Source organism: Atractosteus spatula, chromosome 12, assembly GCF_055471065.1.
Source record: "Atractosteus spatula isolate fAtrSpa1 chromosome 12, fAtrSpa1.hap1, whole genome shotgun sequence".
NCBI lineage: Eukaryota > Metazoa > Chordata > Actinopteri > Semionotiformes > Lepisosteidae > Atractosteus > Atractosteus spatula.
The window spans coordinates 7,179,468-7,192,810 of NC_142717.1; the positions used below are offsets into that span (position 1 = coordinate 7,179,468).

A 13,343-nucleotide genomic window follows, 5' to 3' on the forward strand; every position below is an offset into this window, starting at 1 on the left:
ATCTTGTAAAGTTCATTAGACAAAATTCTAGATGTTATATTGTATACTACTGCAGACATTGTTAATGTCAAAGATTAATGGTCCTGGCTTAATTACACATTTCCATATTAATACATATTATATTGTTTAATCTTCTATTATTATATTGAAATTTGTCAATGACTGTCATGATTTCTATAAATAAATAAATTTTTGATTGAAAACATCTTGTCAGAATATATAATAATAAAAATGTTTAAAATAATTATACACCAATTCACACTTGTAAATGATCTTGTGATGCAAATATCTTGTGTTTTTCTTCCTACAGTATATGAGTGAAAGTCTTTAAAAAAATAGAAAAAATATGATTTTTCTGATACTTTGTAAATTGAACTGAGTAGAAGTTGAATTTGAAATGGAAAATTTTGCATTGAGTTTATCTTGAGAAAGTATACGTATTTGGCATTTGACAAGAATTTCTGGCTTTACTGCTGCTATGGGTACTTCAAAGCCTTTAACAGCTTTGCATGGCAATAATGTATGCTTCATTTATTATCATGTGAATACTCTGTAATGTCCTGCTGTATTAGCAGAATACTGATCACTGCAGTAATAAATAAAGCAAGGCATATCCACAATGTTATTGGCCAGCAGCTTTTTCATCAAACAAAAAAAAAAGAAATGTGATGGGTATTATCGACTTGTGCAGTACATTTAAACATCGATTCATATTTTTCTTAAACACTCGCACACAAATTTGTTACTTGTGCATGATTTCAATTCACAAGTTGCTTAATTCTTGTAAAAGAACTTACTGATGCAGTGGGTCAAGCTTTTCATTTGGTTTGGAATGTTTATGTTTCTTCCAAATAACATGTCTGTTTCTGCCTTTAGTGGTCAACTGCTCTGACCCTGGAATCCCAGCCAATTCCATAAGGGAGAGTAAGATAGAGCATGGGAACTTCACCTTTGGAACTGTAGTGTTTTATGATTGCAATCCTGGGTATTATTTATTTGGCTCATCTGTGCTAACCTGTCAGCCTGTTGGTCATTGGGATAAACCATTACCTGAATGCATTGGTAAGTTGTCATTTTGAAGTTTGTAACATAGTGTAGATACTCTTGTCCACATTGAATCCTTTTAAATGAAAGTGATATATATATAATGAATGACAAAATTAGGTATCTTATTTTCTTTTTTAGGTATCTAACAAAATATCTTTCTCTTGTCTATAAACTTGTTTATTTAAAGTGTTCATTTCTGATTGTTACACAATGAAGAATAAATTAATTTTCACTCCATGTGAGACAGGAAAAAAGAAACCCACCTTTAACATACAATGAGTAATGTTTAATTTTTGTTACAGGAAATAGTTTTCCCCAGTTTCTTTAACATATGTTTTTATTTGCCTTTTCCATATATGTAGTTATCTTTCTATATCTTCTGTTCTAGTATTTACTATTGCTCTTAAAAAAAGGCAAAAGCTAATTTGACTCAATAGGAGGATGTTTTTAAAATATCCATAAAAAGGATTGAATTATATTTAAACAACAAAAAAATATTACGTATAATTTTAATAGCCATTGTTTTTCTGAGACGGTGGTGTGACACATGGGTGTTAAACTTTACAAACATTCCAGTCCTTCATTCTCAAGCTGGCAATACAGAGGATAAGATAAACAACTGCTACATGAGCATGACATCTTGGGAGTCTTTCATTTAAGTAAAATGAGTATAGGGACCACATGTCTGTCTCCAATGAATAGCAGCTAACAGTATTACACAGTCTTCTGTTTTGTCAGCACTGGCAGACATTGCTTAACAGGGGCATGCAGTGAAATGATGATACAGACTCAATTATGCTCTTCACGGCAGGAAAACGTACACTTGGTTCTGCCAACACAGATATCCATCTGAGGATAAACTGAGAAGTTCAATCATCATTTATGTCAGTCCTATTCAAAATGAATTACAAGAATCAAATAGATTTTTTAATAACTCTAGTTTATTTCATAGCAGAACTTGAATCCTATAGGTTTTAGCTCTCTTTCAAGGATTTGTATTTTTTGCTGTAATAAGAATAAATCCCTTGCAGTATACATTTAACATTTTTTATTATATACACTACCCATTTTTTCTTATAATATTAGTTATTTACACTGCACTGGCATGCAGTTGTTGAAACTGTAATCATTTTAAACTATTTTATTATTTTTGTATTTACCTCTGCTTGGAAAAGTTCTGTGAGGAAAAATCTTGGGAGTAAAATTACCAATTGAATACAGGAATTTCTTATTATTTATACCATATATATTCAAAGACAAATAGGTACAGGGTTACACTGAACTTAAAGGGGAACCACAACACTTTTTTTGTTTTGGGGTTAGAGAGAATCGGCATTGATGAGTGCATTGCAAACCACAGTGAAAGTAAAATGTACACACAAAATAGACTAAATGTCCAGTTATGTTCGATTCCATATTCTGAGATTTAGAATGAGGCAACCAAGCTCCCAGTGAAGTGAAGTGACCTTATTATATTGTAAACAAGCAGGCTGGTAAATATATCTCTTTTAATCCAAAAGAAATGTTGTTCTTGACTTTGAGGCGGTTGAGCTGACAAGTACAACTTACTGTACGAGTTAACTTTACATGTACAATAGGTAACATTGGAACATTTCTGCAGTAAAACGTCTGCTGCATAACCTCTATCTACTCACTCATACTGTACATCACATTATATACGTCATTATAGTGACTAGTGAGCAGAAAGGCACGCTTCATGTCACAATTTTTGCAAATTCTCGCTCACGCCTGTGGTGAGACCAGTGTTTTGAGACAACATGCCGATTATTCAGTAATTTTGTGTTTAATTCAGAATTTGTCAAATTTTGCAATACTGTCAATTGATCAGTTTTGAGATTTAATAACCGGTCTGAGAAATTGAGACTGCAGTTCCCCTTTAATGTATTATTACCACAAAATAATTAACATCTTCATCTTTTAATGCTCCTGCTGTGACATTTCTATTTTTGCAGTTTGCCCAGTTGTTCAGGCTTGCTGTGTTTTAGCCCTGCAGAGCTTACTGTATTTGCTCTTGCATTTGCAGTTCTGTTAGGCTTCAAAGTTAACTGTTTCAGGTGAAACATACACCTACAAGTGATGAAAGAAATAAAGAATTGGTGAATGTAAATTTGAAAGAAAAGTCCTTGAACTCTGATTTGATTTGACAGTTTCAATTATTAAAGGTGCTTGGCTCAAAACATGAGTGTAGCTCCATGGTCCAAGCTCTCAATTTTCTGCAATTGCAGGGACTTGCAAAATACTGCAAGTTTGAAGTGATTCATTGAGAGATGTCCCCCTCTTCCAGTCAGCTCTACCTCTTCTGTACAGCTTCAAGTGAAAAGATAGTGTCTGATACAGCTGGTTCTCATTCATGAGCAAGTTAGAAGACCATGTCTTCTCTCTGTGAAGTATAGGAGTTCCATCCATAAAGCCAAAATCTAAAAAAAAGAAAAAACGGAACAATACGAAATATACAGGAGCACAAACATTTTAGTGTATCCCTTTATTAAAACTTTACTGAGAAATACTCAGATGATCAAATAGACAAAAACAATGTAATTTATTACAACTTGAGCAAAAATGTTCAAATGTATTCTTTGTTTGTTTCAGTCATTGACTGTGGTCATCCTGGTTCACCTCCGAATGGTATTTTAATTGGAGATAAATTCACATTTGGGTCAACCGTGCGTTACTCCTGCATGGGAGGGAGAGAGCTTAAAGGACAATCTACGAGAACCTGCCAACTGAATGGACACTGGAGTGCACCCATGCCTTATTGTTCAGGTAACAAAATCAAAATAATTTAGGTGACGTTAAGAAAACAGTTAAACAAATATAATCAAACATTCTTTTTACTCATAGTTTTAATTTACTTAAACTTTAAACAAATGTGTCCTGTAATTCAGATATTATATAAGATCAGTTAAAATGGGAATGCCTTCCTATTATTTCTAGAATCAAGCAGAAAGTCAAATAACCAAATAAACAACGAGCAGGAATGCAAACCTCAACCTCCATATTTGATTAAGGTTTTCAGTGATTCCTTTGTGGATGAAAAGCAATTTGTGGAAGACATTTTTTCCCACAATGTGTTGGTATTCTTCATTTAATTAGACATTCAGTTTATCTTTTTGCAGGAGTTGTTGAATCTTGACTTGCAATTGATCTGTAGAGTCCTCACGGTATTCAGTGTTTGCTGTCCTTTATTGGAATTAGATGCCATCTGCTCATAAGTGTCTCAGTGAGAAAGTGCAGCTCCATCCTCAAGGGGAATGTTTTTCTTCTTCTATCCTTTGCAGCGATTTTTGGCTGCCCTCAAACTTGTTGACCAAATTAATATTTAAATTTTTTGGTCAACTAAACCCCAAACCAACACAAGAACAAATTGTATTTGTGAACTGTACTCTCAGCCTTTATTATATAAGAACAATGGAACAGGAGGTAGAAAATAGAAATGAAAAGGCTTATTCATGCATTCTAGAATGTTCTATTCAAAAGGTTTGTCTTTCCTCTCTTCCTTTTTTACATTGTTAGATGTAGTCTGATGAAATATGGAATGTATATTACTAACGTGCACAAAAGACAAGATCAATCTTGAGTTGTGTTCCTTGAGGTGTTAGGACCCTTCCTTCATTAGTGACACCTCAGATGTTAAACTTAAACAAGAAGAGATCACCTGTCAGTAATTGTCACCTGACAATCTAAATCTCGTAATGTATATGCGTAACAATGCCAGATATAAGAAGTTTATTTAAAATCTATAGTTTTTATATCTTATCTCATCAGCTCAGAAAACAATTCATTAATACCTCAGAATCTCCCAAAACATTTTTATATATTTTGTACTGTACATGTGATATTATGTCATAATACTCTTTCTTTTTTAATATGTAGTATATGCTGTTGTTTTTAGTACACATTGCATATAGGTGTATTGATGTACGTTCACATGCATATGTTTTATCCTGCCAAAGTATATTTGTATATCCATGCATCTTCTAACCAACTCATCCAGTACATGGTCACAAGGAAGCCGGAACCAATCCCAGCAATCAACAGAGCCAAGGCAAGCTACTCCTGGCGTACCCTGGATGATACCCCAGTCCATTGCTATAAATATATACTGTACAGCATATCAATCAATATCCATATATAGCTCAAAGTCCAAAGCTTTTTAGTTAAAATAATAAACCTGTTGTAAACCAAGACATTTTAGACATCTAACTGCTGCCTAAAAGACCCCTTTTATTACCTGAGATATGATTTATGAATTTTAAAAGATTAAAGAAATGAAAATAATAATAATCCACCTACCTGCTACTTAGCTGCTTAGTAGTCCTTCTTCTTTTTATTATTATGATTATTAATAAACTATTGTGGAATGTGAGTCATGTTTGATGAAGTTGGAGCAGAATAGGCAACTTGAAGGATTTAAAGTGCTCATATATTGTTATATATTGCGAGTTTTTAGCCATAGGTATAAAAGTGGCTGAAATACATATACTGTATATACAGTATATAAGAAAAAGAAAGGTCTGCTTCATTCTCCCCAGTGTTCCAAAAGAGTAAGCCCTTAAATCTTACTTCTACTATACATACTGTCAACTGCAACAAGATCTGTAGTAATATTGTGAACACCACCAGAGGCCATGGTAAAAAAGGTTTAAGGACAATTCACATATGTACACAGTTGCACCTGTTGACACTAATTGTTTAATTAATTGAAATGTAATGTTTTTGGGCAGCATGGTGGTGCAACAGTAGTATTGGGCTGGAGCCCTGGGTTCAATTCCTGGGGTGCTATCTGCATGGAGTTTGTGGGTTCTCCATGTGTTCACCTGGGTTTCCTCCAGGTGCTCTGGTTTCGTCCCACAGTCCCACATGCAGGGAGGTTAATTGGCTTCTGGCCCTGGTGCAAGTTTGTGCCCTGCGATAGACTGGGATCTTGTCCAGGGTACATCCTGCCTGGTGCCTCCACTTGCCAGCTTAGGCTCCAGCTCCACCTGTGACCCTGTACTGGAAAAAGTAGGTTAGAAAATGGATGGATGCAATGTTTGTATTCTCACAAGAGTTTGTTGTGTATAAAAAGGTATCGGTTTATTCATCAGAATGTTAGCTGACCACAGTGCAAGTCTCAGAGCTGTACAAAGAAGTTTAAGTTGGAGAAACAGTATAGCTCTCTTAAATTACACTTAGAACACTTGAAGACAGTACAGTTGGAGCTCCGGGAAAGCTAGATTTTTTTTGTTTGAAGTAAAATATAAGTGATAGCCTGGTCAGAAGCCTGTGTAGTGTAACAAAAGTCAGGATTTCTTAGAAGTGGGATCATCATTGATATGAAAGAGTTTTTGTGAAAGTCTTGAGCCATACAGTATGTCCCTAGACACATTTTCCAGATTCTCCAACAGTGGCTGGAGAAGAGGCCAGCAATGCTATGCACAAAATACAATTCATGTTAGAGATCTCAAAGGCATTTTATAAACTTGTCAAAGATTTACTTCCTGAGCCATGAATATGAATCTTGAATAAAAATCACAGCTATTATATGGATATTTGTGCTAAAGTTGAGAGCATAATTAATTGATTGCGCTGTATTGAAAGTAAGGCAATATGGATAAAGGAGGTTTTTAATTGTGACACAAAATCATTTAGAATGGTTTATAATTAAACATCAGAGGAAGATAAAGATTAGTTCTTGCAGAATAAATTTTACAGTGCAGGCTATTTTTCATCCACTCATTATGTTTCTCAGTACATTGCAGTCTCCTCATAAGAAGTAATTTTGAAACTTGTTTTTGAACTGAATATATGTGGCAGTGGATCAGAATTCAGTTTTGGGATTTTTTTTACAAAAGTGTTGTTTAAATGGTGGAACATACATATTATAACAAAATGAATGAATGCATCCACACATTAAAGTCTGGGATATCTTGTCAAGTGGATAATTATCTTCATTTTTAATGGCCTTTTTGATGTTTCAGTGAGGACAGACTTTCACAAATGTAGATATTTAGATTTCTTTCTGCTCAACCAGGAATCAGCTTTATAAATTGTTTACTTTGAGGAAATGTCATCTTCACTACAGAAGTGCAAGACACAGTGTCTTTTTCCCATGGAAATCCTTTACTGAGAGTTATTGATGCATTAGTTTAAACTATGCAAATAAAGTGCTATATAGTATATTGACTAATCTGCTGTAGTAACACACAGCTGAGTTTTAATCAAGGTAATAAAACTAGTATTAAAAAGATATTTTTAATCAGATTTATATGTTTCATACCATATGAATCAGATTTATATGTTTCATACCATTTTAGATATAAAAGAAAATGAAGGTTATGGTGAATAAGGTAAATGTATTTGAATGTCAAGTTCATTTTTTTGTTGGTACAGTAGCTTACAAGACATTCATTAAATTGCTGCTTGAGGAATCATAATCAGCTTTAGTAATAAAGTTTGCATTGGAATTGGGTACCTTGTTCCAAGCACTTATTATGACTCTGAAGTATAAAGTGCTTCCTGCTTCTTTTGGTCCTCTTTTCATTTGTTCCCTTTGTGCCCTCTTGTCTTTTATTTCTTGTTAAATTTGTAAATGTGTTTCAAATGGACATTAAATGTTTTCTTTAGTTCATGTTGTAGCACCCATGTGTATACTCATGCCAAGGCATTTAACAGTGATGCTAAGGATGGACATATTGTATTGGTACTAACAAGTACAAGTATTGTGGAAATAAAGACCTTTTCTCTGGTGGTAGAAGTGACAACAGAAGGCACCCCTCATGGTCCCCCAGGAGATCTGTGAAAGGGAATGCATAGACTCATTGTTGGAGTAGAAGTAGTGCCAGGGTGATATTCATCATTGATCGTCACAAGTGTTACATATTAGTTTTGTTTTCTTTTTGATTTGTTCATTGTGTTTAGAGCTACATAACATTGCTTTTAAAATTGACAACAACTGAATTCATTGACATGTAATAATCACGTATTTTATTTTGCTAAAGTCTGCACGATCACACCCTTTATTCATATGAGTATGCAAAAATTAAACTAAAAAACTTATTAAACACTGCAAAAATGATGAAATCTCATTCAAAGAATTAAAATTGCCATTGGGGTGATTGGTTTCAATGTAGAGCAGAAAATCCAGTAACATCCTTAACTTTTTTCATAATTCCATGATATACAATTTTGTCTAGTATTTGTTTCCCATAGAATATTTGCATAAAGCACTTTACAGTACTAATAATGCTTATTTAAAGTTCTTCAGATGTTAACTTTCTTTCTCACAGACTTATCAGGGTCTTTAAAAAAACGTCAGCATACTGTAGTTTTTTGTATATACATGTATACATATACAAGAATACTATTAATATATAACAATAGAATGCATTTAGTGTATAATTTAACCTGCAGATTAACATGGTGGAACATACCCTACAGTATTTACATTCCTAATTTATAAATTATAACAAAAACATTATGTTCCTTTTGGTTCTTTAAGAGAGTATATTGAGGTCAATACTCCACAAAAGAAAACTGAAAGAGTCAGGAGCACTACATCAGAGGATTTTTCCCTGGTTTCAAGTTCTGAGTTCTAAAGCCCTTTGGATGTTTTTTGCTCTTTATTGTAATCTGCCCTTGAGCATTTTGTTTTCCTGGCAGAATTTCAAAACCCTAAAACTGAACATTGCTAATTCAGCTGCTTTCTCTGTTTCCCAGGATTTCCTGTTTTTCTGTATTGCATCAATTTGATTTGAGGTGTCTTTTGTGTGTTTGTTTTAATTTGGAGTGTGTCTGTTACAACTATAGTCTGGTTTTGTTTTTGATGTAAGGAATGCAACATATAATGTGGAACACAGCCGAGTTGAACCCCATTCATGGGCATACGATTACAATTAGATCCCTGTTGTTTGTGTCACTTTTTGCTTTAGCATGGTATAATAAAATGTCTCATTCTTAGATGAGGTGTACCCAACTGATAAATCTTACAACCTCTCAAAGATTGCCTGGGAACAAAAGCACGTACAAAATTGTTGCCTACATCTTTTCACAATGTAAGTGGTCTTGACAATTATGTATTGATAATGGTCCATCTGCACTATTTGGCTGTTCGAGCTTTAGCTCCTTTTAGATACAGAAAACATATCCCCATGTTACAACATGATCTCAGTTTGATACCAATTCATTGGCTTCAGTACAGAGTCTGTTGTGACTCCCAACAGCAGGAATCCAAATCTCTGATTATTATGACTTTTTTCTATATATATTATGGGCTATTGATTAAACTGGCTCACAAGGTGCTTGATTCACTGTGTAGCAGCTCTATAACAGAGAATTACATTTTTATTGTGTCACTCTTATATCAAAACTCTCTGAGCCCTGATTAGTGAACATACATTAATCATCAACCAGTCAAGATTTTGTTTCATAAACAGTTAAAGGATATGAATTCCAACAGTTATATTGCTTACCTTTAGAGTAATGGTAAGCTTTAAATAACGGCATACCATATTTCCCCAAAAATAATACACGTTTTCAATGTTGTCAAATGGTTGGGTATACCAGAGCAGCAGTGTAAGTAGATGTAAGGCTTTAGACAGTAGCTACAGTATATGGTTATTTATTAAATCCGAGGTGGGATTATGATTGCTGTTGTACTCTTGCACAATACACTTGTGTCATTAAAATGTCCAGCAGTGTAAACGGATACATATGTATCTCACCTTGGATGAAACCATCAGTCAAATTATTAATATAAAATAATTGTTTATTGTTACTAATAACTTGTAGATGTATAGGCGTGAGTATATAAAATGCTAAATACAGTATGTAATTGGTTTGGAAATTTTAATTTTTAATTGAAATCAAAGAAGCTGTACAGAGGCATGTCAGTACTCTATTTAGATAAACCGAAAAGGAAGCGTTAATCTTATTCATTATTATTTTATAATTAAATCTTTTCATTGTAAGAAGTAAAATGCTTTTTTTCCTATGCTAAACTCTGCACTGAATATTACTCTGTCAAATCATAAGAACAGCCTCTGACCATAACTCTAATGGTCTCATGACTGTCATTTCATATTTGTAGAATGTGACCATTGGGATGGCTAATAAAGAAATAATGTCATTGTGTCCCTGAAATAGGGTGCACTCAGCACATTTAATATAAGACAACACACTTAGGGAGACTAAAAATTGATGTAACACAAGACAAAGTAACGGTGTTAAAGCATATCAATCATCTCATATGAGAATTTAGTACTGTATGTATAGTATGCAGGGAATCTTTCACGTTCCACTTGGGAGTTATTCATAACTCATATTAAATCACCGTTATCGAAAATATTCACAACCGGGGAGGTAACACGATCTCTGTATTGAAATGCCAGTCTGGGGTTAGAGCTCCATTTAGCTAACACCTTGTTTGTTGTTTTTGTTCTTGTTCTTTTTTTATTTTTACATACTTACATACTATACTCTCTGAGGTGCTTACTTGTTCCCATTGTAATTGCAATGACATTAATAGAATTGGACTTCCCCGAACAAGCTGAAATGGCTCTCTCCAGAAGTGGGGGGGACAGCTGCCCCAAGAGGAGGAGTTTAAGTTCTCTGGGGTCTTGTTCACAGCTGAGGGTAGAGGGTATCGTGAGATTGAGCAGAGGATTGTTGCAGTGGATGAAATAATATGGATTCTTTACCGAACCATGGTGGTGATGTGGGAGCTGAGTTTTCAGACAAAATTCCCAATTTTCTTGTTGATTTAGGTCAACAACCTCAACTATGGTTATACACTTTGGGTAGTGCCTGAAAAAAGTATATAATGGGTACAAGCTAAATAATTTATTTTAGTTCCAGATTTAATATGGCACCATACTAGGGTAACATGGTGCTTGCCTAACTGTTTTTTTTGTTTGTTTCTTTTGGTTACTTTGTTTATTTTGTTTTACAGTATTTTTGTTGTTTTTGAATTTTTTGAAGTTATTGATTTGTATTGAAATTCTGTGTCACTTACAGAATCTTTGTTCTTGATTATATACATTCATAGCTTTGCCTATTGTTAAAGTTCAGTGGCTTACTCTTGATTCCAATCTGAGCACAACTGAGATTCATTCAGTACACACAGCAACACAGATACTCCCAGTCTGAGCAGGAACAGGGCCAGCAAATTAGAAATGGTTGAGTTGCTTAAGACCCAGAAACTCTTGATCTGCTCTGCTGCACTACTGGAGATCCCCAGCAGTACTGTAACTAGAATATGAACATACAGTCTTCAGGTTGTAATGCTTCCTGTATGCAGGGTACGTAATTCTCAGTTGGTGAGAAAACTAAACACTTTATTTCCTTGGTTCTCTGTTTTTAAGATAGTTACTGTACCAAACTGTTGGATTGTGAACATTGCATTGGAGAGAAACAATCAAATTTTCAGGGCCAAGAAACATTCAGTTCAAAATCAAACTGAGTAAAAAGACCTGTAAGATAATGTAAGTTTGAAAAACAGTAGATAGTCTCCTAATTATTAGAAAATCAAAGGTAACAGCTTCATACTATTCATTGAACTGCCTTATTCATGTGTAAATAAGTACAGGAAATAGCCTGCAGCTCTGTATAATAGCTACCTAAATATGTCTCCTGGGTTTGCATAGAGCTCAGTGTGTACCTGATATAAGTCTGTAGTGGTATGCAATACTTACAGTATAAAAATGGATTTTGTTAGGGCCATTTGTTGGTTTTATGATACGTTACTAATGAGTAGGGCATTCCAGGGCTATTAAGCCTCAAAATTAATTAGGTCTTAATTAATGTGATACTTAATGATACCAAAAAGTAATTTATTACAGAAAGTTCCATTTTTTATTGGTGGTTTATTCTGCTTAATCTCAGGCCTGAGAAAACACAGAATTGCTAAAAAATGGAGACAAAATAGCAGCTATTTTTTTTATTAACTAGATACTTATAAAGCAAGAGGGAAAGCAATATGTTGCCTTAGAATTTACTTTTACAATCAATTGGGTTTATGTTTTTCATTCTGTATTTGCATGACAAATCCTGCACAAAAGACATGCTTGTATCCATAAAATTGGAGATCAAGCTAAGTAAAAAATACAATTATTCCCCTGTATAACAAGAGATTCATGTAATATAAAGTAATAAGCAGCCTTAAATGTTATTTAGATAAAACTATGTCAATTTGAGGACGTTGTCATTGATTTTACTGATGAAAGTACAGGAAGAGCTCCCATTGCTCTTTTGTGCCACATTGCTATGAATGTGAAGAGACAAGCACATTTGAACTAGGATGTTCACATATGTTGGTTGCCAGATTTAACACGGTCACAGTATGTAGACAAACTGGGAATCTTCACGTGTAGAAATGTTAACCTTTAACACATTAATCCAGTCTTCTTCTTGTTTCTTTGATGTTAAAAGCAGGGCACTTTTGGCAAAACAAAGCCATAAATGAGATTGTTGAACAAACGTGGTTTACAGTGGTTAACTTGAATGGCCAGCGGGATAAGGTATATTTTGCTGTTGTATATGTATTTGTAGGGGATACAGAAATTTCTGTTGTTGAATTTCTTGAATGTTATGATGGAAGGCTTGAAATTAATTTATTCTTAAGATTGCACCCTTTTCAAGAGTAGCATATGTCCGTACTTCATGTGCTCATAAACTCATGAACACCATTGAAGAAACTGTTGAGAATCTATTACAAATAATTTTCACCCTATATGTCCTATTCAGTAATAAGATTAATGTTGCTTTTGTCTGCAGGTGATTCTTCAGGTACCTGTGGGGACCCAGGTGTTCCTGCCCATGGTGAGAGGGAAGAGAGTGACTTTAAAATCCGAAGCAAGGTGCGCTTCACTTGTGCAACAGGGTACATTCTTTATGGTTCAGCCGAAAGGATGTGCTTCCCCAATGGAACTTGGTCAGGACGACAGCCATCATGCAAACGTAAGAAATGATTATAATCATACAGTGAGTAAGTTAAAAAAACAGAGAGAGCATGCTGATTTTTTTCTTCATTAATATAAGCATATAAATTCGAGACTCAGTTTCCAATAGAGGGATACCTCAAAATCCTTCAAATTATCAGAGCGTTTCCAATGTACAAGATATTGTCATTGATATGGGTAAAAGCCATGCCTACATTTGATTGTGTTAGTCCAAAAACAATTTGCTTTTAATTCAGTGATTTCAAGTGTTGAGTGATCACTGTATTGGTATACATTGACCTTAAGTAAATTTCAGTGTAACAGTTGCGTTTTTTCAATTATTGCACATTTTTACATTTA

At 34.2% G+C, this 13,343-nt stretch overlaps 1 protein-coding gene across 3 annotated transcripts in view; it reads left to right on the plus strand.

Annotated features, from left to right (window-relative positions):
- The window catches only part of csmd3b (CUB and Sushi multiple domains 3b), a 581,296-nt gene that overhangs the window by 524,797 nt on the left and 43,156 nt on the right, over positions 1–13,343 (plus strand). For all 3 annotated transcript variants that reach the window (XM_088929237.1, XM_088929238.1, XM_088929240.1), the window contains 3 exons: positions 877–1,062; positions 3,658–3,831; positions 12,820–13,002. In XM_088929237.1, the coding sequence (XP_088785363.1) occupies positions 877–1,062; positions 3,658–3,831; positions 12,820–13,002 (543 nt within the window). The remainder of the gene's footprint in view (positions 1–876; positions 1,063–3,657; positions 3,832–12,819; positions 13,003–13,343) is intronic.